The following is a 25876-nucleotide window of genomic DNA, read 5'->3' on the forward strand; positions in this document are numbered from 1 at the left end:
TTTTTTTTTTCACGATACCCAATTGCAGTCAAAAAGTACATAAACAATACCAGCAAGAATGCAAGCTGTTATGAGGCCATTTTTTATTATTATGTCCAATAAATGACAATAACATTTTTAAATTTAAACAAATTTTTGACAAATTTCTAAAATATGTTTTCTCTTTATTATGATAAGTGGTCTAATAAATTAAGCACTGTATGTTTTCATAGCATTCAGTTGTCACGTTTGTTTGAAGGACATTGGGCAGAATGTGGAATAGTGTTTTTTTTGGTCAATATTTTTTAATCCGATTAATCGAAAGAATAATCGGCCAACTAATCGATTATCAAAATAATCGTTAGTTGCAGCCCTAATTTTAAATAAGTTAAAATAAAACTTTTGAAAAAGAATACATATCAAAATATTTAAATATTTTTAAAAGCATATCTGGGCAGAAACTACATTTTTACCTCAGACCTCTCATGCCTTGCGGCGAGCTTAGAATGACCACACGAAAGACCTATGCGTTAGCTTGGAGGCTAGCCAGAGCCAGTAATGTCAATCTTTCATACGTCGCTGCGGTCCGTGATCCCATGCACGCGATCTATTCTTCTAAACGAAGACCCACTTCGGTGGTGCTACGGGATTTCCAGGCTCTTTTCGAAACTCTCTGCGTGCCTGTGACTTCAGTTCCTACCGAGCAAGTTTTTTTATTTTTTTTTTTATTATTAATTGTTTTTTTTCTTCAGGTGCAGAATCGTCTAGTCCAGTCTTTCGCCAGACCACGTTAACAAATGTGCATGGTCTGAGTAAGTAAAACTAGCATTCTTTTGTTTTTAGACAATATAGCCAACATGAAGTACATTTCTTAAAGCCATTTTAATGCTATTCCTTGATAAACGTTCCTATTTTTTATTTTACTTTTGTTTTAATATGTTGGCTAACTTTATATGAAAATGAAGAATTCTGTCAGTCTATTGATTGATTTTCCATTTCTGCATTGCTCCAGCCGATCTGAATAAATAAGCTATGCACCGGTTTATGTTGAGTATTAGAGCCCTGCAAAATTATTTTTATATTGTAGACATCTATCGATTAGTGATTGAAAAAAAAAATCACCGCGCTGGTGGAAACAACAGGAGACCACACGACTGAGAGCAGCTCGATGGTGTTTAGTGTCCCGCAGCAGGTGACTTCAGCGCAGCGGAATAGTTCTGCGTTCAAATGCACGCAAAACCCCAGCAAACATAACCATGAATGTGTCTGCGGGAAATAGTAAGGAGATGTTTGAACCATTTACTAATAAACTAATGTTTTCTGAGTCAGTGTCGCAAGGATGAAGTTGCTGATCCTGACTCGCGTCTCCTCATTAGACGCGCCTTTAGAGAGAAATATGCATCTTTATTGATTATGATTAAGATTATAATAAAAGCGTTTTTGTTTTCAATTTTTTTATTTCGTTAAGTGATATTATCATTTATCATGTCTGTGAGGCATGTATTCGCTCAGTTTCGGTTCATTTTTGTGAAGCGCTCCTGTTAAAGACGGCAGAAAGCACATCATGTTTGTTTTCTTTGTTTTATAAAAGAACTTCCTTTTGTTGGTATTGTGAGTGCACACAAATACAAGTAGACCCTTTACAGGTCCAAATGATGTATTTTTCTTACCTTTATCAAAAAAAACAAACAAACAAAAAATGACGGCGTAAAATTATCTCTAACCGACGTAATTTTCCTATGTCGGTAATTTTGTTTTTTTTTAATCCTATTAATACTTTCCCCTTGAAAACATACTACCGCGAGTCTAGTGTGCGTGTCTATTTATTGTGCAGCCGAATAACCATAAATAGTTTGTTTCCTTCAATTATTTTAAAATCACAAAGAAGTGCGCACTTTCAGTAGAAAAAATATCCCACCTTCAATATTTGAGTATATTTACAGTGTAAACCTTTAATGAACTGTGAGGGCAAAAAAAAAACATTTTTTTGAAGAAGTGACATTCAGCCAAGTATGGTGACCAATACTCGGAATTCGTGCTCTGCATTTAACCCATCCAACGTGCACACACACAGCAGTGAACACACACACACCGTGAACACACACCCGGAGCAGTGGGCAGCCATTTATGCTGTGGCGCCCGGGGAGCAGTTGGGGGTTCAGTGCTTTGCTCAAGGGTACCTCAGTCGTGGTATTGAGGGTGGAGAGAGCGCTGGACATTCACTCCCCCCACCTACAATCCCTGCCGGCCCGAGACTCGAACCCGCAACCTTTGGATTACGAGTCCGACTCTCTAACCATTAGGCCACGACTTCCCCTCGAATAATCATTCAATAATCGTAATCCGAGGTAAAGTGTTCAATTAATCGTGGTTTTGATTTTAGGCCTTATCGCCCGGCCCTATTGTCAACAAAAGAGAAGCTTTATGTTTTGATGTTTGAAAGAAGGAAGTGAAGACATCCAAAAATGATTTTTATTACAATAATTTTCATCTTGTTTTCATTCTTGTTCTTAGATTATCAAGTGTCTGATTAATGTGGGCATGCCGTACATCATTCACTCTTGTTGCGTTATGAAAGACAGCATAAGTAGGTGTCAGAACTTCTGCCTTACTGTACTTGACCTTAGTCTTTCTTAGTTTAGTCGGTTTATCTCAGTAAAGCATCTTTACTCAGATGTAATCAGCGTTCTCGGCTGCACCATGTTTATTTAATGCCAATCGGATGTTTTCAGCCCAATATCAAATGTCGGTATGAACCCATGCGCTCAGTTTGTCACACTGTTATAAAACAATACTCATTCACCCCATTAAGTAAAATCACATCGCTAATATTTAAACAGCAGGTTAGATGGACTACTAAAGAAGAATGGGCTTTCCATACACAGGAGGAGAGGCTCAAAAATGGAAAGTCCTTCAATTAAAGTTATTTCGTATTGATCCCTGTGATCCTGATGATACAAACACGTTATAATTTGATTCTTCCCATATTTTATTTTGCCTAAAGCGCTAATGTGTGATTGATAGCTTGACCTTGAGTTGCTTTGCAGTGTATTTTGATCCTCGCCAACTGGACTTCCATGACATAGGCAGGTTGCAGCCACTGTTGCCCAAGGTGCAGATGCCTCTGTGAATAATTTACAACCACGGTTGACCACTGCTGACGGAAGGGCTATTTGAAATCAAATGTGCTGCCTTTGTCCTCTAATGGTATGCTTTGACCTGTGCCATAGTTTTCCTATTTCTTTGTGACAGACGTTTGTGTGGTTAAATCGTGATGGAGTAAATATTAGGGCTGTGTATTGGCAAGAATCTGGCGATATGAAACGTATCACGATACAGGGGTTGCGATATGATATATTGTGATACTGTAAGCAAGGCGATATATTGGGATATTTCTTATTTTATGATATATTTTTCGGAAAGCTGTCACACCACCATATGCAAACCTTAGCAAAAAATAAATAAATAAAAATTGTTTAACCAGAACCCACTGGGATCTGCATTTGCAATAATTAGTCCCTGTAACATTCAACGTTATTGAACCACTTTTTGTGCAGTATGAGTCAAGGGGGGAAAATTCAAGTGCTTGCAGGATTCTTTAGGTAAATGTATATGTATAAAATGTATTTTCTAAAAAGACCATATACATTTTAGACCCTGCTTTAAAGGTTCTCAGTTTGTTTACAATTAAAATTGTGACATACAATGTCATAACATTTTGATCTGAACAAAAAATTACATCTACTTAATATCAATAAAAAATAAAGTGCTTGCAGGATTCCAAAAGAAATCAAAACAATTGTAAAACAATAAAATACAGGCAGCGGCTATTTACACTAAGTGCAAATAGCAAAGGATTCTATTTACCCCAAGTGAAAATAGCAGTATTTTTTTAATGATATGCTATTTACACTAAGTGCAAATAGCTATAGATACTATTAACTACTTATTGCAAATAGTTGCAATTATCTGCACCTCAGTATTGTAGTACATTATAAAACAGTACGCAATAATAATGCATTGAGTGTAAATTATAGGTTTAATTCAAATGATTAAATGGATGCCACCTTATTGGGACAATAAAGCCTCCCTACACCTACCCTAACCCTACCCAATACTTTTATTTTAAACTTTTTGATTATTTCCTTTAGGGGTGTGCACGAATAGTTGAACATTCAAATATTCGGTCTGTAATTACTATTCGAACAATAAAAACACTATTTGAATTTTACTGTGTGTTAATTTGCTGGCTGTAAATGCAAGGAATCCATGATAAATCCTAAGCAGTTATAACTACGTGCACTGGGTGGCGCTGTGTAGTGTGTCAAGTTGATAGTATTTGATCACAGAATGTCGACATCTGCCTCGCGAAGTTTGGATTTACTTTGATCTAAATGATCTGACAAAATGTAATTACTTCTGATCAAATGAATTGGTGAAACTGATTTATCATAATATCACCACCACAATGAGAAATCTTGAAATCCAAAAACAGTCGTCTGAGGAAAGACAGCTGTCCATCACTGCATTCACGACTGCAGGTAAGCGCAGCTGTACTCCGATTGAGCCGAGAATAGAGCGCATCTGATAGTGAACTGATCTTCAAATTATATAAAGTTTCTTCTTCGAGAGAGAGTGGTTTAACACACAGCGCTAAGAAACTTGGGTCCCACTTTATATTAAGTGGCCTTAACGACTATGTACTTACATTTAAATTAATCATTTAGTACAATGCACTTATTGTGTACATACATGTTTTTACATTGTATTTATATTTGAAAAATACCTGCATGTAATTACATCTGTAATTAATTTCTGTAATTACATTTATAATTACACTGTTGACCGATCCCTTACACCTTAACCCACCCTTAAACCTACCCTTACCACCAAACCTGTCCCTAACCTTACCCGTATCCACCTCAATAGCAGCAAAAGTGTTTTGCAATAAAATATAACCACAGTAAGTACATTGTACTTATTTTTTGATGTAAGTACATAGTTAAGGCCACTTAATATAAAGTGGGACCGAAACTTGTTAGCACACGTTATCTTTGACAGTGCGTTCTTATTGTTATCAGACTGAGGAACAAACTTTCACCCGAGCATGTGGATATTATTGTTTCCCTCAGAATTAATACGTGAAACAATGTAAACACAATAAATATAGGCTGACTCGAGTAGCCTATAGCCTACGTTCTGTACTATAATTGGCAGTTTGCTTGATTTTTCAGTTTTCTCTGCTTGATCTTGAATGCTTTTTTTTTAATGTATTTTTAATTTTTTTTGTTTACACAAGTTTTCAACCACAATAAAACCTTGCGATGTAACGTAACGTTGTTGTAGAACATTGTTTTGTAACGGCTAATCATAAGCTTGTTCAGAAATCGTGATGATAACTTGATAATTAAAAGTAACGTCTTTCTCATTAAACCTCATTTAAATAAACAAATATTCATTTTTTTATGAGCCCAAATATTCGAATGCAACATTTTGGGAAAATGCCCATCATTTCCTTCATTTTATTGAAAATAAATGTCTTTCCGATGCGATATGAGATTTGAAAAGGGAGAAAAAAAGTTTGGCAAAAGGCGGGCTTGAATTCTGGTCAATCGCGTTAAAAAGCATGTGTCTCACCATTTACGCCACTGAAACAGATGCTGAATAAGCGTCTTTTCTTAGTGTTGACTAACCCAGTCACATGTTGGTGGGCGCAGTTAGTGTAAATAGCCTTTTCCAACAAGGCGGTTTTTCAGTTTGTATTTATGTTCCGCGTGGAATCGCCGAGACCGCGACGCGAGCACCGCCCCAACACGAAGAGAAAGCTGCAACCGCGCAGCAAACCTACTGCCTGCCATGTCCGTGCGAAGACTCTTCAACGTGGGACGCGGCAAGTGGCGGAACCGAGACGGACGCTAACACAAAAGCCCAAATGACGCCATCGAAACGGGAACTGGAACCATTTTCATCCTCCATTACTGGCGGCGAACTATAGTAACGCTAACATTAATGGCTAGTGTTTCCTGTCACTGTTTATGTTCAGAGATGAAGACTGCTATCTAGCTGTCGGGATATGAACTCAAAACAACTGCCATCAATCTTGTATGATATTTTTTTTTAAATATCAATATTCCGTTTTTGAGAATCGATACAGTATCAGCAAACAAAATATCGCGATACTCACGTGTATCGATATTTTGTAACACCCCTAGTAAATATATCTGTTTCTCACTGTAACAGATGCGTTTAAGGCTTGTAGCTCTAAGAGCTGCTTGGCCTAAATATTCTGTATATGAATGATTTTTCAAAGAACGGCAGATTAAACCTGTCATCCCTGGATGGGTTGTCAACCCCTGAACAAGATTTCAAAGTTTCTTCCAAACTGTTGTTTCATTGCAAATCTGTACATGAATCAATACTTTCAATGTGTTTGCAAACAACTTTGATTGTGACACTAAGTCAAGTTGCCTTCTGACAGCTAGACACAGGAACAAAGGCTGATCCAGCTTGTTTATTTGAATGTGATCGTTCATTTCATGCATCATGGATCTGTGATCTTGTGCTGTCAGGAGGAGCACACCAGAGCTTTCAGACAGTCCTGTGGTGGTGTTTGGTTGAGGGGGGCGGAGGGAAATCAAAGCAGATTTAAGGCATTTGCAGCAAAAAGTGTTAAACATGATTGACCGCTGATTGACTTGACTTATAAATTGTATACATTGAGTCAGTGGTGTGTCCAGATTTATTTGCAGAAAAATGTAATTCATACAGACAGAATAGACGTTTAGTATCTTGGTATAAAAACATTAATATTTGAAATAGGGATGTAACGGTATGAAAATTTCTTATCACGATTATAGTGACCAAAATTATCACTGTTATCAATATTATCACGGTATTGTTAAAATGTGCTGGAGATGTTCAAAAAGTACCGACACCTAAATCACTTCACCAAGTTTTATATTTAAAAATCAACAAACAACAAATAAAATGACTTTTTGTTTGCATAATCACTAAAACAATAACATGACTAGGGTTGTATACCTTGGAGAACCTGGCGATACGATACATACCTCGATACACAGGTCACGATTCGATACGTACCTCGATACAGAGCTGTCTCGATACAATGTGGTACAATTTGATACACGATTCGATACGATTCAATAAAAATACATGGGCCAGAGCCAATTAGTTAATGCTGAACACATTTACTCAACAAACAGAACTCTGCATTTTTCTTCAATTTATTGAAGACAAAAGTGCATTATAACAGTGCATTTTGCTTAAATATTTGCAACTTTAAGTGCTCTGATTAATTGTACACAAATTGTATTAATCTGGAAACTACCACAAGTCAACATTTAACTTTCCAAGGGTACAGTCTGAGCTCACACAAGCACAAAATCTTCTTCTTATTATTCTTAACTTCTTATTAAATCTTCTTATAATTCTTTTTTGTGACACCATGTACTGCCATAACATATTTCACTATGAAATCACTTAAATGCTACATCTTGCTTTAACATTTTCCATGAGTTTTTTTAAACTCACGGGCGCAGCTGCGCCCCCTAATGGCTGGGCGGAGTATCTATACTAAGGGCTAGAATGTCGATACTGTATCTTTTTTTATTATATCGGTATGTATCTAAGAATCGATATTTTGAGCACACCCCTAAACATGACCAATGATGTTCGGATTTTAAATGACAACTCGACTGACAACAGTTTAAAAGCATGTTCAAATATCTAATGTAAATGTTCAAATAAAGCTTTGAAAAAGTTTCATAAAAATGTAAACCTCACATTTCAGCCTTTAAATAAAGAATTGATTAATAAATGATTATATGTATTTTATCTGCTCCAAAAGTAATTCAAGATAACTTATCTGAATTGTGGTACAGAGAGCGCGAATGTAATGTAACGTTAGAGACAGAAATAACATGCGGTCGTGTAAATAAGACAAATAACGTAAGGCTAGTTAGTTTGTTTAATAAAAGAACAAGGTATAGACCGGTTCTATTGGAAAGGGGCCACCCCCCTAAGATAATGGCAGGGGAAACACTGATATTTATATATAAATGTATTTGCTTGTTTTTTTCATAAATGTATTTTACAACAATACAAAGAGCAATGTGTAACATTTTTACCAGATTTAGTCGTACACTTATTCACTTTTTATTTGTAAAAAAAAAAAAAGTTTCACTAGGTTTTATAAAATTATTGCTATATCTTTTGCTACTGAATTATCCACTAACCTAGTTTATAATAGTATTTTTGTCATAGATTAAGATTATATATTTTTTCATTTGTTATATTTTCGTTAAAATAAATTTTATCTATATGTTGTAGATTTTGCGCTGGGCGATAATTCGATAACGATAATTATCGCAATATAATTTTACTCGATAAAATACAAGAGGCAATATTGTTTGATATAATAGTTTGTCATTGTTATGCATGTACGTTCCCTGAACTACATTTCTGCTGCAATTAATATGTTTAAATGAAAACGAAAACAGGCAGTGGTGTTTGATGTAGTATTTCGTCTTATTGTAAATACAGTGAGGAAAATTGCAGTAGCCAAGGTGAGCTGACTGGTGTTATTAAGTACACTGCTGTTTGCAGAATTACCGGACTTGCGTCATCCTGTCCGCGGGAGATCACACTCCAGAGTCGAATTTGCGAAATCCGAACCGAGGATGCAAGTCTGAAATTTGCGTATTTGGTATTGAGAAACGTGTGCAGACCTACGTCACCAGACTATTTGCCTATTCTTGCTTTATAATCGGTACTTTAGACCGCAATGGAAACGCAGACAACAACAGGTCTTGGGGAAAGAAAAGTTCCTGGGACAAATTGTTCCAGGTAATTTCGGTGGAAAAGCGGCTAATGAGTTCTGCTGTGTAGTTCCTGAAGGTATCTTTATTGAAACTTAGCACATGCAGAGGACCTAAATAGTGTAGCCTGGTTTGCGGAATACAGAAGTTTGTTTTGCACAAATGTTGATGTTAAGAGAACCATAAAACAGGAAATTATATCACAGAGAGGATCCCTATAGACATTCATTACTGTTTTCAATAATTTCAGTAATAGTTCAATAATTTTTTTAATGTCAAATAATTTGACCTTTGTTTTGTTTAACTACCATTCATGATATTCATAATTTTTTTTTTTTTCCCTAAATGATTAAATGTTTACATTCAGTTTTATCTTTTTACTAAATATCCATGGACTAAATATAGTAGTTACTTTTGTGCTGTATTATATTTACAATGCTGAAGAAATCATTGCAGATCTTTATAAAACAGTGTTTTTTCAGTAAAAGACTGGCTAAACAATTGGCAAGAATATGTAAGAATTCTTAAAATATTTGCTTCATTCTTACAATATCCGTGAATGAAGTTCGGAAAGAACTGTCTTGAATGCCAGGAAGTGTGTTTATGGTGAAGGGCAAGGTCTCACACTGCTTGAGAGGGCTTTTGTCTGAGCTTCTCAATAGGAGCATAGTCTAAGATGATCAATTATGCAGAGAAAAGTTCTTTAAAAGCTCTTATGGAGTTATTTGAGAGTGTTTATAATTGAGGTTCAGCATTTATATGCAACATTGCATATGTATAGATATATTTTATTCATATCATTATATTTAAAGTTCAGTCCTTTGAACAGCTGAAAACTGACTTACAATGTACAGTAGTGCTGTGTTCGATACGTCGATACGACAATGTGTCTTCACAGAGATTTGACGATACGAGTATCGATACAGCTGGCCCTGTATCGATATTGTGGAACGTGTGCAGCAGTGGACCACGCTTAATTTGAATACAAGAACACTGTTTAAAATGGAGTAGAAAATTGCAAGGTTTCTAAAAAATAACTAATAGAGCATAATATAGGCTACAACAAGGTTTAATCTGGCTGCAGAGGAACACAACTGGGTTGCCTGATATAAAGAGACATAATCCCCAAAACAGAGCTTCACATTTGCATAATACGTAAATATCTGCTAAGTGTAGGGCTGCACGAATGAAATCTAAATCGCAATTAGACAGAAGCTGCGATTGACACGCGTATCTTTCAATGAAGCATGGTTCTGTGATCAGTAGTAAATATCCATCCGAAGGCCAGAGGGCGCTCTTGTGCAGAAACTCCAAATATGCCCTCCAGAAGAAACTCAGGAAAACCCTATAGCGGTAGCTGAATAAACAGAAGATTTAAATGCTTTCATTGTTTCAACGTGACTAATAAACACACAACTACGGAAATATATGGATGATCTGAGTTTTTATTATAATTTTCGTAAAGTATATCTATAATGCAATGCTAATCGACATAGCCTTTATCACTGCTTAGAAACAAAGATGGAATATGTTGCGTGCCTTATTCTGTGTAAGAAGCCACATCATGTCACAGAAATAATTATTTCAAACACTTGGCTGACGTTATAAAGTGAGGTTGGAGTAAAAACATGTTATTAAATGTGGTATTTTCACATGCTTTCAGATGGAGCAACATTTACTACACAGAGCTCTAGTTCACCGAGAAGCTACGCAAACAGCTGTCATTATCGCGAACGATTTCTTCGATTTCATAATCGTACGATTATATCGTGTGCAAATATTTGTATTTTTTTGTTGTTGACTGTCAAGAGAACTACGGCTCTGTGTAATAAATGCTGCTCCATCTGAAAGCAGATGATGGAGATTTACTACTAATCACAGAACCGGCTTTAATGACAAGATGTGCATGACAATCGCATTCGATTAATCGTGCATCTCTAGCTTAGTGTGTTACTTATCTTTGTCAACCATTAGTGCTGTGTATCACCAGCAAAGTCACAATACGATACGTATCACGATACAGAGGCCACGATACGATACGGGACTGCACTGAATTTCACTTCAGAAGAATTTAGTAAAACAGCTGTTTATTAAACACTGCATACTATAGGGACATTGCTAACTAGGCAGAGCAGGCAGTTGACCTCTGCATTATGAAGGTCCTCCATAACTCTACCACAGTACCATATAGGTAATGGCATAGGTTTAATATTTACGTTGGGCACTCCCCACCAGGTAAAATATTCTGATTGTTTGCATCTTGTTTTAAGCCCATAAATAAAAAAATGTACTCGTTCTAATAAATTTATATTTTAATGTACTCATATTAATATATTTAAAAAAAATCATCTTAACATTGCATGTAGGTTATGCATTACAGTAAAATATTACTTTTTGATGTAACGCAGTAGTGTAAGGCATTACTAATCAATTTTCAGTAATATTTTACTCGGTACATGTTCAGTAACGCTTGCGTTACAACACACTTTTAGCCCCCAATTTTTTATTTTATTTTATTTTTTTATTTAATTTAAAGTCGGGCTCCTACTTTTTTTGATCAAACATAAGCTATGATCAGCCTGCCGGTCTGCCGCTGACCGCTTGGTCGTTACTTTAAGAAAGAAAAAACTTATTTAATGAACAAAAAATGCTCCAAACGTTTTTTCTAAATGAATTTAATAAAAAATATTAATAAAAAGTAATATAAACAATTTGCCATTAGGGCAGGGCTCTAGTACATTTTGTCATTTTAGAATGTTAAGTTCTACTGTAGCTATTTTGGTGAAAGTAACTCAAAAGTAATACAGGAGTCATGTAACGCATTACAATTCTGAGACTAATATTGTAAGGTAAGGGATTACTTTTAAATAACAGTAACAAGTAATCTGTAATGTATTACAGTTTGAAGTAACTTGCACAACACTGGTTATCATTGCACAAATTAACACACTCTCTACATTTAAAAAAAATAAAAATGAGGAGTTCTAAACTAATGTGCTGTCTTCGCTGTATCTAATGCACACACACGCTCACTCACTCACACAGGTCACGTTGCGGCCGCGTTGCGGTTTTAGCGCTGCCCTGCAATTTTATCTATAAAGTAGCTTAATCGTTCAACAAACCTAGCTGACAAATCTAGTGACAAACCTAGCGACTTTGTAAAAACCGTAGCTTTCATTCCGTTGGAAGATGTCGCCAGTACTGCCCCGTGAGCGCGAGCTCTGACTCTACAGTCAGTGTCGCCTCTCTCGGCGTCTGTTCTGTGCAGGGAGCGGCAGAGAAGCAGTGTATTCAGCTGGCCGTACCACAGCAGAGCCATCAGTAAATGGGTAATGTGCAGTGGACACAGACTCTTAATACTCTGTTTCGAGTGGCTGTGCAAATCGGTTTTTGAATATCTCAGTCAAATGATTATTTGAATGTGGTCAGAATAGCAAACATAAAATGTATGGAATCAGATTTCCACCTTCACATTAGTAGATGATTGAAATCCAGATTTCCAGAGATTGCAAAGCAAAATATTAGACTATGAAATCACTAGAGCTCTATATCAATAAAACCATCCTGAGTTACAAAATTTTCCATGTAGTTTCCTTTTATTCTGACCATTCATGAATTGGCGCTTTGATGTTTATACTTTATTGATGCCAGTTTTGAGGGTGGCCCTAAACAGAGTGCCTCATGCCACCCTCCTCCATTGCTTTGGTCTTGTTTGCTCTTGCCATGGAACTGCATCTTAAGTAATTGGGTAGCTATCTGATTGCAATTCAATTGTCTCAAACCGCATAAACCGCATGGGTGTGTTTACATGGACAATTGTATGTGCTTTAAACAATAGAATGCCAATTTTATAACCAGCTGATTACTCAACACACTTTTTAATGCCAAAGGTAATGAGGCCCATTGGTGACCAATGCTCTCTCAGAGTTCATCTAGTCATTATTGGCTCGTTTCCTCCAAATAGTACGGGTCAGTACAGTACGGTACGATTTGGGACCGAACGCCCTGATCCAGCTTGCATTTTCACCGCCACAGTATCCTTACATAGACATGGTGTATGCTGGAAAGTAGCAATCGACTATAAAGCTTGACATTAAGCACAACTCTGCCTCCTTTTGTTAAATGTAAGTTTTAATGACAGGGCTCTAGACATTTGCGACCATTTTTTCAGAATGTGCGAGTAAAAATTTGACGTGGTCGCATCTGTGCGAGTGCATAGTCTGCGTCTGCTTCATACAGCATGCGCTGCAGAGCCGTGGCACATTGTAGCAGGAGTCAGATTTCACTGATCACATGAAGAGAGGCGCTTTCAGCACGAGCGGTTTGGGCCTGGTTTATACTCACCGCGTCAGCACGAGCGCGAAGGTGCGCGCAGCGGACGGAGCGCAACAGAGGATTTGGTTTTCAAACTAAAGTAAAAGACAGATTATTCTACTTATAAAATTCGGTGTTCTTGTGGAAAAAAACATGCAAGTCCTTTCAGAGACAGCCAGTTTAGTTTTACTTTTCTTTTTGTTTTGAAAAGCTTGTTATCTTTGCTGTTTACCTCACGTTACGGTATGGAGGCGTTCCTTCATTTTTTTTATTATTATTTATTTGATTCCTCAGTGTTTGCTAAGCATTCTGTAATTTATTAGTCGGTAGCCTATATAGCCTATGTTTGTCTCATCTTTTCTTGATTTATCAGCATTTTAAACCATCTTGTAGATGACCTGGGAACTAGGTTAAAGTAGGGACTAAATGTCTTTTCCAACTTGTAAAGTTGCAAAATATTGGTCATTACACAGTATCTGTACCAATATCATGGACCATAAGCATCACTTGGCCACTGAGTGTAGTTTGGGCTCCTCCTCAATGCATCCTATAAATGTTGTCATATGTTTTTCACACATTCAGTCTGTCTTTCTTAATTGGCATGCAATTTTATAGGAGGAGTTGAATCATGTAGACAACAGGTTAAGTAAAAATATTAATATGCAATAGTGCATAAATATAGCAAAATGCTCCTCTTTATAGTTATTTTTCTGGCATAATGAGCTATGGACACCAAATGGTTATTCTGAGGTAAATGTATCGTTACGTTGCAATGTTTACAAGGTTTACACGTTTTCCGCAGTTTGAAACACTGAACGAGCTTTTACATGAGACATTTCCGTAAGTTGTAGCTGCTGTAGGCTCTCTTAAAAAATAGGCTACCTTTTGATGTTAATTCATGTTCATTGTGCACTATAGTAGCAAAGAGAAGGATATAATGGGTTCACTTGCCGCTTGAACTGAGGCACTAAAGCAGACCTGCCAACCTGTACGCATTTTGCGTAGTGGGCACGCATTTTGACCTCAAAGTATGCAGGTACGATTTGTCACTTTAAACTACGCAAAAACCTGGTGACTCCTTTGTGCTGTGCACGCACAGTAGCCTACTTAAATCAAGCTACAGCAATGAAAGAGGACTTCGACCAATCAGAGCACTGGGTTCATTCCCCATCTAGCAAGTGGGATGATTGACAAATGCGTAGACCTATCATTAAAAAGAGACTGCAAATAGACAGCAAAACAAAATCCTGCTCTGTATCGTACCTTTTTACTCCCGCCATCTGATTTCTTAAAAGAGGACAGTACACACGGTACTTACAACTAAGGTAAACTGGTTGGGGTGGATGTGGAAAGTTAAAATATCGAGCTGAGTTAACTTAATCCTCTGGAGTCGATGTGATGGCATTGATATTTTAGACGACTGTGAATCGAATAAAAGCGCACATTCATATTCAGCCAGATCTGCTGCGGTTTATTTGTGTTCATATAGCTGCACTCACTGAACAACGTCCTAATATTAGGGCTTTTAGTCCAAAAAAAGTGTGCGTACTTGGATAAATACAGATTTATTTGCACTAGAGCTTCACCCGTGTCTAATAAACCTTTAAAAAAGTCTTACCGGAACATTCAAATTTGCGTTCGCGCAGCTGCTGACACAGAGCAGACAGTTACCATGTTTGGGTATCAAAGTTAATAGTTCAGATATAAACACTGATGTTTATGGTAGCGATCAAAATAGACCTTTTGAAAGTTAACTGGCGCTTCAAATAACGTTTGTGTCGATTGCATTGCTTTGCCACTAGGTGACGAAAAGTGACTTAAAAAATGTATTTGTGATTGAATCAAGAGATTCGTTCAAAAATGCTGATTCATCCAGTAAAGACACAAGTGAAGTATTTATGAGGGAGACATTAAATCATTCATTCAAACCACTTTTTCATAATTTTAATATTAACTACATATATTATAAATACATATTTAAATGTTTAATACTTTGTTCAAATTAAACACTTTTAAATAGACTGCAGCAATAATATTTTGTCACATTATTTTGTTTCGTGGGAGAATCGTGATCTCTGTTTGAGACACAAAAAATCGTGATTCTCAATTTATCCAGAATCGTGCAGCTGTCGTATGTGACTGAGTGCAGACCTTTGGGAAATATTTAACATGAATAACGTTATCCTAACACTACATCATTTTCAAGCTAGATTGCCTATTCACCAGTCATTTAAGTTGGCAAAGTAGTGCAAAGTTATGTGCTTAGTGACAAAAGTGTGTGTGTTTGTGCCTTGCAGCAAAAAAAACATGACATCAGATGAGGACACTGACAGGGAGAGAGAGAGAGAGCAGCAGACCTAAAAAGAAACCAAAAAGAATCCCCCCCTCGTTGATCCAAACTTTTGAACTGCAGTGTATTGTACAGTAAAAATGTTTTCTCAGGTAACCTAAAATGTACATCATTTAGTTACATCAAGGGTCAAATCGAATATAAATAGCACATTAAAGTTAAAAGTTACACACTTTGTTGTGTGCATGCTGTACAGGTCTGGTATAAAGAATGCTTTTGCTCAGGTGCCCGAAGTGTCCGCCCAATAGAGAAAAGTTTTGCTCAGCAAGAAAAAAAAATTAGAGGGAACATTGCTAAACTAAACTGAAGAGTTTTTAAGGCCTTAGACAGTTTTAAATACGTTAAATGGTATAAGAAATAATTTTTCAATTTGCCTTAAATAGATTTTTAAGAATTCTGCAAATACCTTGTAAATAGTCAAATAAAACTCTTTCCTTGATATTCATTGATATTTGTGTTTTGGAAATGTTTTTGATTGACATTTATGGTCTTTATTTTTTTTGGGCTAGCTAAATTAATTTTCAGGCTACCAAAATCTAAAGAGTACCTGTCAAATAACTTTTATGATTTATTTGTTGCAGTGTGCTTTTAATAGAGTATTTTCAAATAATTATTTATAATGCTTCATGGAGAAAGACTGCTAGGAATGGAAATTTGACTGCATTAGGTTATTTTGAGGGGCACAAGTTCCTCTATTAAAAGAAAAAAACAGAACAAACAAAACCGTAATTCTCTTTATTGCTGAAGTGTGCGATTTAGAGCAAGTTGTATTGTGAATTAATTAAACATCGAGCAGGGTCTGATAGGAAATTGGGTGTATTGTCTCACTCTCACTCACAGTAAGTCATTTGTTACAGCACAAGAAGTTTAAAAACTGAAGCGTTATGACGTAAAATGAAGAAATATTTCACATTCTGCACTTTACCACTAATCAAATAATCAAATTTGTGACATTTGTGAATCTTGTGAAACTTTTGTACTGTTGGTCAGATTTTGTTCTTCCATTAAAATCCGTAGCGGTAATTGATAACATTAGCCTTTGGCTTGATTGTGTTATCAAACAGCTAATAATGTGCTGCTAATGTTGCACAAACCATGTTCTAGCAAGTTGACGGCACTGACATGTGTTTGTGACGTAGAAAACTGGGCTTTTTCAAACCACATTTTTGAAACTGTCTTTGGTGCACTGCAGTTTTAAGGAGAAAATGCTTAACAGTAGGGTTGGCTGATGATTTTGATCATGGTTCATCTTTATAGCCTATTTAAAAAAACAGATAAAAAAGTAAACAACAATGTTAAAAACTTGATTTTCACCACAGGGTGAAAACGGATGCGTAATAGAAGCATGTTCGTTATTGGTCACAGATATTACTTCCCTATTGTATATACATTACAAATGTACCTGAATCCAAATGTACAATAATGCAGTTATGTTTAACCTGTAATCTCTCTTTCTATCCATGCTAAGAGTTTAAATGTGTCAGAGATGGAAAATGCAAGCATGAGGAACTTCAAATATGCTATCAGCAGCCCACTACTAAACCTTTCAAAAAACCTTTGTTTCTAATGTGCAGGCAAAGTGTTGGTCATCAAGTTTATTTTGTGTAGGAAACCACCATAAGTGATCCATTAACATTACGGCGTACGGTCTGTTCACTCACTGTGTTGGCTGTTGTTCATGGGCCATGTTCAGAGTGTTTTTAAGCTGCCTCTTCAACCAGCTCTGTATATTTACCCTGTCGTTTTACCTCGTATAACCCTGCTGACTGAGAGGAGTCTGTGTATCGCAGCGTCTCATATTAAAAACCGGGAGCAGCTCAGCGGAGGGGCAAGAGCTGTTGTCAGGAAGAGCAGTTGCAGAATATGGGTCAAAGATTTATTGAGCCATCTCTTTGTTAGTGTGGAGGGCAGGTGAGTAATTCTCTTATGTTTGCCACTTGTAATTAGTTTTTTATTTATTCTAGATGTTTCCTAACAGATGCTGAAGGCTTTGGAGCAATTTGGGGTGCTCCATTTGTTATTTAAAATGGGGAAATGTGATTCTTCCTCTGATCATTGATGTGCATCCTGTACACCGCCGTTCTTCTCTACATTGATGTGACAGTAATTCAAGCAGATTTCCTTCTAATCCCAATAACGGTGACTTGTGTCTCTGGAACAAATCCTGAGGATGTATCCCCACTAAAGGCAATTAGCAAATTAATTCCCACCAAATAATTTTGTTATTGTAGTGTGATGAACAGCAACAATACCCTTTTTTTTTTCCAACAAATTGTTTCATTTTATTAAAATGCTAGTAAATAAAACAAAACTTGTTGCAGATATGTTTAATTATACATTGTCATATGCACTGCCGTTTAGTATAGGCTGATTTACATTTTGTCAGATGTAAAAATTACACATAACAGTAACAGTTGAGTAACATATCTTTTCGAATCGGACACATTAACCAACTTTCAGTTGTAGTAATAGGAAAATTCAGTTAAGTTCGGTTGGCAAATCTGTCATCCAAGCTTTTCCAGTACAGTTTTCTGTGATTGTCCAAGATTCAGTTTAGTCTAATTCTTGTTATAGAACCACACCATTAATTTTGAATGCGTTTACATATATACACTACCATTGTAGCATGACGCTTTAGAAATTATTCTAATATGCTGATTCTGTGCTCATTTCTCATTATTAGCAATGTTGAAAACAGTTGTGCTGCCTAATATTTTTGTGAAAAACCATGATACAATGCATGATCTCTTATGTTCAATGTAATGCATCCTTGCTGAATAAATGTTCATTTCTTTCAAAAAGTAAAACTTTACCTCAAGCTTTTTAACAGTAATGTGTTTTATTTGATGTAATATTCAGTTTGTTTATTTCACTGTGCCACTCCTAAATAGTGATGCTGGAAGCACTGGTTTGCGCTATGTGTTAATGAGCCATTTCTGTTGTCATTGCGGTAATAAAAACACTGACGTGCAATGTAATTTTTGGACTGAAGATGCCGTAAATGTAGTCATGGAATGCACACGCTTAATTGTTTTTCTTGAAAGAAGTGGCTTAAGTATTTTTGGAGCATACAAAAGTGCCGTTTGTGACATTATGCTTTATTGCTGTGTACGTGCATTGATTTCTGTTCCATTCAACTGTACCCAGCATGGTGCAGGCACTAAACCTGTGCAGTCAGTCCTCAAATACCTGGCCCAAAGCGTAAACTGTTCCTTGTGCTGCAATATAGCAGCAGCTCAAGCGTTGCAAAATGTCTGGATCACAGAGGGTTCCCATAGATGCAAGATTGCTGGCAAACTAGTGTTTCTAACTCTTGACTTTCCGTTCTGTTCTGTTACGCTCCGTCGCAATATTTTTGAGCGCAAGAACGCATCTTTTGTAAACATTCAGACGAGACTGCTCAACCTGCACAAGATTCCTAGTGTCTTTGAACAAGCTTAGCAAGTGAAGTAAAAATCTGATTCCACTATTTGCTGTTTGTTTTGATCATTATATATTTTTTTGTCTTGTCTCTTAAGTGATGGTGATGACACTGTGTGTTTTTTGAATATTTTCACAACACTCATTACATCACTTCAGTGCTATATTCAAACACAATCTTAGTTGCGGTTGTTTCAGGAAGAAGTTGGGAAACCGCCCTCCACCACATCCTGTTTTAGAGCCCTTCTGTGTTAATCATGCTCACTACTTCACGGTTGTTGTTTTGGTTAACCACAACTCTTGCTAGTGTATTTTTTTGTTTTTGTTTTGTTTTTCTTAGCCATATGGTTGCCTGTGAATTAGCTTCTGCAAACAATATGAAGTCCCATCTGTGGATCTCACTTTTTTGGGTTATATTAAACCACTTTTATATCTGTTATAAACCTCCAATGTCTATCATCTTCAATTGATATTCAGCTGCCAATCTGTGACTGCTGGTTGTGGTTTGTGCTTTATACTTTGGGTTGAGTGTAAAGTCTTGTGAGTGATCAGTGAAGCAGGTCTCCGCTCTCACTGCAGGCAGTCCATTTCTTAACCGGCCTCCCCTGCGGTTTTCTTTTCCAGGTGCCATTCTCGGCCGATCAGAGACACAAGAATGTGTGTTCTACAACTACAACCCCAGCTCGGAGAACCGAGGAAATCGCAGCGGTATTGAGTCTTGCGTGGGAGAGAAGGAGAAGAGGCTTCATTGCTTCGCAACTTGGCGAAATGTGTCAGGATCGGTTGAAATAGTAAAGCAAGGCTGCTGGCTTGATGATGTCAACTGCTATGACAGGTAATCTCTAGTTGTTTTCCGCCTGTTTGACATTGCCAAGAAGCCAATATAGTCTGATACAAATAACTGAAGTGGGGAGGAAAAAAGGCCCATTTCTGATTAATTGACTGGTAAAAAAATTTATTTATTCATTGAAAAAATTGGATAGATTTTGTTGTTGTTTTTAATTCATTGTCTTAATGTGGTCCATTGAATGCTAACTGCACTAACTTTAATTAACTTTATTTAAGGGTTAGTTCACCCAAAAATGAAAATTATGTCGTTAATTACTCACCCTCCTATCGTTCCCAACCCAAAAGACCTTCGTTCATCTTCGGAACACAAATTAAGATATTTTTTGTTTAATCTGAGAGCTCTCAGACCATCCATAGACAGCAAGGATACTACCATGATCAAGGTCCAGAAACGTATCAAGGACATTGGTAAAATAGTCCATGTGACAATGATTCAAGAATGATTCAAACTGTTAATCCAGCAGTTTATGAGGCTTTTTGACCTCTGTCACTGTTAATCAACATCATTTTATGTAGGGATGCACAATATTATCGGACCGATATCGGAGTCGGCCGATAATGGCTTTAAATGTACAAAAAAATTATGCAGATACAGTATGTCTTGCCGATAAGAGGAATGGGTTAACTCCGATGTAGGGCTGCAATGATTCGGCGATGTCGTTAATTACGTCGATTATGAAAATGCATCGATTAGCATGGAATGCGTTAACGAGTTGCACCTTTAGCCACGCCCATTGTGCAAGCCTGCAGTTATCCCTACTTGAGACTGTTTTTCTGCCATGTTTAACACAAAACAAGACTCTAGAGCAGAAGATAAAGGCTAGTATGGCAATATCACTTCACTTTACATTGTCAGGATTCACAGCCGCGCTGAATGAACGGAACAGCACGGGACATCGAGTTGCCTATATAATCATGACTGGTTTAATTCACCCACAGAGACAGAGAAATGATTCGCATTCATCTTAAGATCCACTGGAGCTGCCATCAGTGCCGTGGGCGTGCCAAAGGCGCTCTCTACACTCGCTAACAAAGGATTTTAGTCTTTGTTAGCTGTTTAACTGTGTGTTGAATTGGACAGGCTTCGACTGGGCTCCTTTATTAAAAACGGGCAGTCAACTGTGATAAAACTTCCCAGTGTTATGACGCCATTTTTGATTCTGTCGCTCTAATGTCCTGAATGCAGTTGTGACTTCAGCTGTTCATTCATACAGATATGTATTCAAGCAGATGTTTTAATCTGATGAATAAATAAAACATTTAAAGTCTCTCACCTGTAAGCAACTGCTGTCAGTCCCAAACAGCAACTGTGAATGCAGCCATAATGTGCATTTCTATTGATTGCATCACTTTTCTTTCTTTCTTTCTTTCTTTCTTTCTTTCTTTCTTTCTTGTTATTGTTATCCTATTTCTTTCTTGCTTCCTTGCTTTCTTTTTTTTTAATTATTTAATGCTATTATTTTTTTTAATTTATTGTTATTTTCTTTCTTTCATATTTATTGTTATTATTTCTTTCTTTTTCTCTCTTTTCTTATTATTTTCTTTATTTATTGTTATTTTCTTTCTTTCTTGTTGTTATTATTTATTTTTGTAAAGTATTAATTATGAGAAAACGTTTGAATAAAATAAAGATTAATAGCAGAAGTTACTGTTATTTATTGATCATTTAACTAAAGAATTCATCAACTGATAAGAAAATAATAGATGAATTGAAAAATAATCGATAGATTAGTCGACAATAAAAATAATCGTTAGCGGCAGCCCTACTCACATGTGCTCAGGGTGTGCTAGCGATTAGATCACGTCAGCAGTGTGGCTCATTCTTTAAGCAAAGTTTTGCCTGAATTGTGATTAGATTCACTGTTTTGGATTGCTGCATTTAAACTGAGAATGCACATACAGAACTGGGCTGGGCGATATATGAAACGCGATTACCATGCGCATCTCGTCAGTAAAGCCAGTTCTGTGATTAGTGGTAAATCTCCATCACCTGCTTTCAAATGGAGCGGCATTTAATACACAGAGCCGTAGTTCACAGACAAGCTACGCAATAGTGTATTAAATGCCGCTCCATTTGAAAGCAGGTGATGGAGATTTACCGCTAATCACGGAACCGGATTTACTGACGAGATGCGCATGAAAATTGCGTTCGATATATCGCCCAGCCCTAGTACAGAATGACGTGTTCGGTGTGCAATAAGAGTAAATGGTAATAGCACCTGCAGTGGCAGCAGCGGAAGCCTCCCCCTGGTCCTAATACCCACTCGGTAAGGAGTTTTAATTTCGTAGGGGGCGCTGTTGGCCTACTTTTAATAAAATGAAAGTAAAATACACAAATAACATTTATACTGTTTCTGATTAAATAAAGCAGTAATTGATGTCATAAAATCATGAGTATGTTTTGATTTAAAGTTCAGAAGCTGTAGCCTACATGAATTTTAAAAAAAAATCACAAACATGACACTTGCAAATTAAATAATTTGATATATACCGTATTGAACTGAATATAAGACGACCCCTCCTTTTTCAAGATCTACCTTTTGGAAAAGGCATTTTGAAAACCAAATCTTGTGTTTTATTAAGAAAAACATTCTTAAATTTTTTTCATTTTTTTTTTTTTTTTTTTTTTTTTTTATGTATGGTAAATACTGGTAAAATGTACCAAAAATCACATTTGAAATATACACTTTTTGATATACCAAAAAAAGAACAGGTAGCCCATCTGAATTATATAACAATTAGGCTATCCATCTCATAGTAGCCTAGCAAAATTTAATTATCAGTAGAAGTGAAATCTTATTGTAGCCTTCAAATCTGGGTAATCTACTGTCTTATATTTTAAAATCACTTACAGAGGAAGTTTGTTCCCATCAGGCTAACATAGTTTATTTATAGTTAGTTTTAAAGCTTCAATGTACTGTCATTATAAAAGAACTTCATTATTGTTTAATTCTAACAAATAAGGTCTTGTTAAAAACTTACCAAAATTACAAATAATTTGCTAATAATTTCCACACAGGAGAGACTTGGTGTTGTTTCCATACAAAAGGATATACAGTGGTGTGAAAAAGTGTTGGTCCTCTTCCTGATTTTTTACTTTTTTGCATGTTTGTCACACTTTAATGTTTCAGATCATCAAACAAATTTAAATATTAATCAAAGATAACACAAGTAAACACAACATGCAGTTTTTGAATGAAGTTTTTTATTATGAAGGGAAAACAAAATCCAACCCCACATGTCCATGTGTGAAAAAGTGCTTGCCCCCTAAACCTAATAACTGGTTGGGCCACCCTTAGCAGCAACAACTGCAATCAAGCATTTGCGATAACTTACAATGAGTCTGTTACAGCGCTGTGGAGGATTTTTGGCCCACTCATCTTGGCAGAATTGTTGTAATTCAGCCACATTGGAGGGTTTTCGAGCATGAACCGCCTTTTTAAGGTCATGCCACAGCATCTCAATAGGATTCAGGTCAGGACTTTGACTAGGCCACTCCAAAGTCTTCATTTTGTTTTTCTTCAGCCATTCAGAGGTGGATTTGCTGGTGTGTTTTGGCTCATTGTCCTGCTGCAGAACCCAAGTTCGCTTCAGCTTGAGGTCACAAACAGATGGCCGGACATTGTCCTTCAGGATTTTTTGGTAGACAGCTGAATTCATGGTTCCATTTATCACAGCAAGTCTTCCAGGTCATGAAGCAGCAAAACAGCCCCAGACCATCACACTACCACCACCATATTTTACTGTTGGCATGATGTTCTTTTTCTGAAATGCTGTGTTACTTTTACGCCAGACATAATGGGACACACACCTTCCAAAAAGTTCAACTTTTGTCACGTCAGTCCACAGAGTATTTTCCCAAAATTCTTGGAGATCATCAAGATGTTTTCTGGCAAAACTGAGACGAGCCTTTGTTCTTTTTGCTCAGCAGCGATTTTCGTCTTAGAACTCTGCCATGCAGGCCATTTTTGCCCAGTCTCTTTCTTATGGTGGAGTCATGAACACTGACCTTAACTGAGGCAAGTGAGGCCTGCAGTTCTTTAGATGTTGTTGTGGGGTCTTTTGTGACCTCTTGGATGAGTCGTCGCTGTGCTCTTGGGGTAATTTTGGTCGGCCGGCCACTCCTGGGAAGGTTCACCACTGTTCCATGTTTTCGCCATTTGTGGATAATGGCTCTCACTGTGATTCGCTGGAGTCCCAACGCTTTAGAAATGGCTTCATAACCTTTTTCAGACTGTTAGATCTCAATTACTTTCTTTCTCATTTGTTCCTGAATTTCTTTGGATCTCAACATGATGTGTAGCTTTTGATGATCTTTTAGTGTACTTCACTTTGTCAGGCAGGTCCTATTTAAGTGATTTCTTGATTGCGAACAGATGGGGCAGTAATCAGGCCTGGGTGTGGCTAGAGAAACTGAACTCAGGTGTGATAAACCACAGTTATGCACAGGGGGGCAAACACTTTTTCACACAGGGCCATGTGGGTTTGGATTTTGTTTTCCCTTCATAAATAAACCCTTCATTTAAAAACTGCATGTTGTGTTTACTTGTGTTATCTTTGATTAATATTTAAATTTGTTTGATGATCTGAAACATTAAAGTGTGACAAACATGCAAAAAAAAATAAAAATTAGGAAGGGGGCCAACACTTTTTCACACCACTGTATATCGGCTGTCGACCAAAAAGGGTTGAAATATATCGGCATACCGGATATCGGCAAATATCCAATATCGTGCATCCCTAATTTTAAGTATCAGGTTCTGTAGTCTGATCACCAATTTCCCTCCAAATAACGATTGATTGATTTGATTTTACTTATAGAGGCTGTGGTTGAACCTTTCAGCAGCGCACATATGATCAGCTTTTATTTTTGACTGTATCGTTGTTTCTAAAGCTGTAACTGACTGTAGTGAAGATGTTTTTGCAGCTGACGTGCAGTTTTTCACTTGTTTTGACATCTGTAACATTTGTGCAATTATTGTCAAATTAGATGAATGTATTAACTAAAGGGCTATAAATATTCCATTGTTTGGTGCATTGCCATTCAAAGTTTGTACTCAATACGTTTTTTAATACATTTTATTATATAGAAAATATGCATTTCATTGGATCAAGTCACAGTAAAGGCATTCATAATTTGACAAATTATTTCAGTTTCAAAAATGCTGTTCTTTTAAACTTTGTTCGTCAATCCCTGAAGAAAAAAAAACAGCATAAGAAAACCAATTTTTTTGAGCAATAAATCAGCATATTAGAATAATTTCCAAAGAATAATTTGACACTGAAGGCTTAAAATTGTTATATTATTTCACAGCATTTCTTTTTTTTTACACTATTTTTGAATAACTTCAGCCTTCGTGAGACTTCTTTCAAAAAAACAAAAACAAACTTAAAAATCATACCAACCCCAAGTGTTTCAAAAGTAGTGTATTGTCCATGATCAATGCTACGGACATTACAGAGAGATTACTTCACACATTAATTTAACCAAATACTTCCTTCTCAAGATTTCACAGTATTTCAGATAAAGGCTTGTGTAAACATGTTTCCATGTTGAGGTTTGGTTGTGTGAACCTTGTAATCTCCATCCATAATAGGGGAGATATTAAAAACAGTTTTATCAGCCCATCTGCCCTTATGCAACAGGTAGCACTGCTGGCAGATCAGGAAGTGTTTCTCCTGAACGGAGGTGTTTTGATAGCGTGCAAAGGCAACAGCACTTCTCTTGTCCTAACATGCTGCTGAACCCATTTACCTCGTTCGTTGGAAGGATTTTTTTTTTGTTTCATGCACATTGCACTGCCATGTCAAGTGCTTAGTTAGCTAAGTATTGCAAATGCTTTATGGCACGTGTGCGTCGCAAGCAGGAATGGACTCACTTTTCTGACTAAATGCCTTTGGAATGTCTTCCATTCCCCTTTTATTTGTTCATTTGCACCTGTGTTTGTGTATCTTAAGGATTATTGGTGTGCTGCTTAGCTTTGTTTATCTTCTTTAAGCCAACCTGAGAGCTCTGCTTTGATGTGGGCTGCCAGTTTTTAAAAAGTATCTCTTTGGCACAGGCGTTTTCCACCCATGTGTATTTATCCGTTTGTTTGCTCTCTAACCCGAGCAAAATCCAAATAAA

At 36.7% G+C, this 25876-nt stretch overlaps 1 protein-coding gene across 1 annotated transcript in view; it reads left to right on the top strand.

Moving 5' to 3' along the window:
* The window catches only part of LOC306877217 (activin receptor type-2A-like), a 63238-nt gene that overhangs the window by 9194 nt on the left and 28168 nt on the right, over positions 1-25876 (top strand). Inside the window, exon 2 of the mRNA XM_079428838.1 lies at positions 19525-19735. Coding sequence (XP_079284964.1) covers positions 19525-19735 — 211 coding nt within the window. The remainder of the gene's footprint in view (positions 1-19524; positions 19736-25876) is intronic.

Source organism: Barbus barbus (genome assembly GCF_936440315.1).
Source record: "Barbus barbus genome assembly, chromosome: 11".
In the NCBI taxonomy this organism is placed as follows: domain Eukaryota; kingdom Metazoa; phylum Chordata; class Actinopteri; order Cypriniformes; family Cyprinidae; genus Barbus; species Barbus barbus.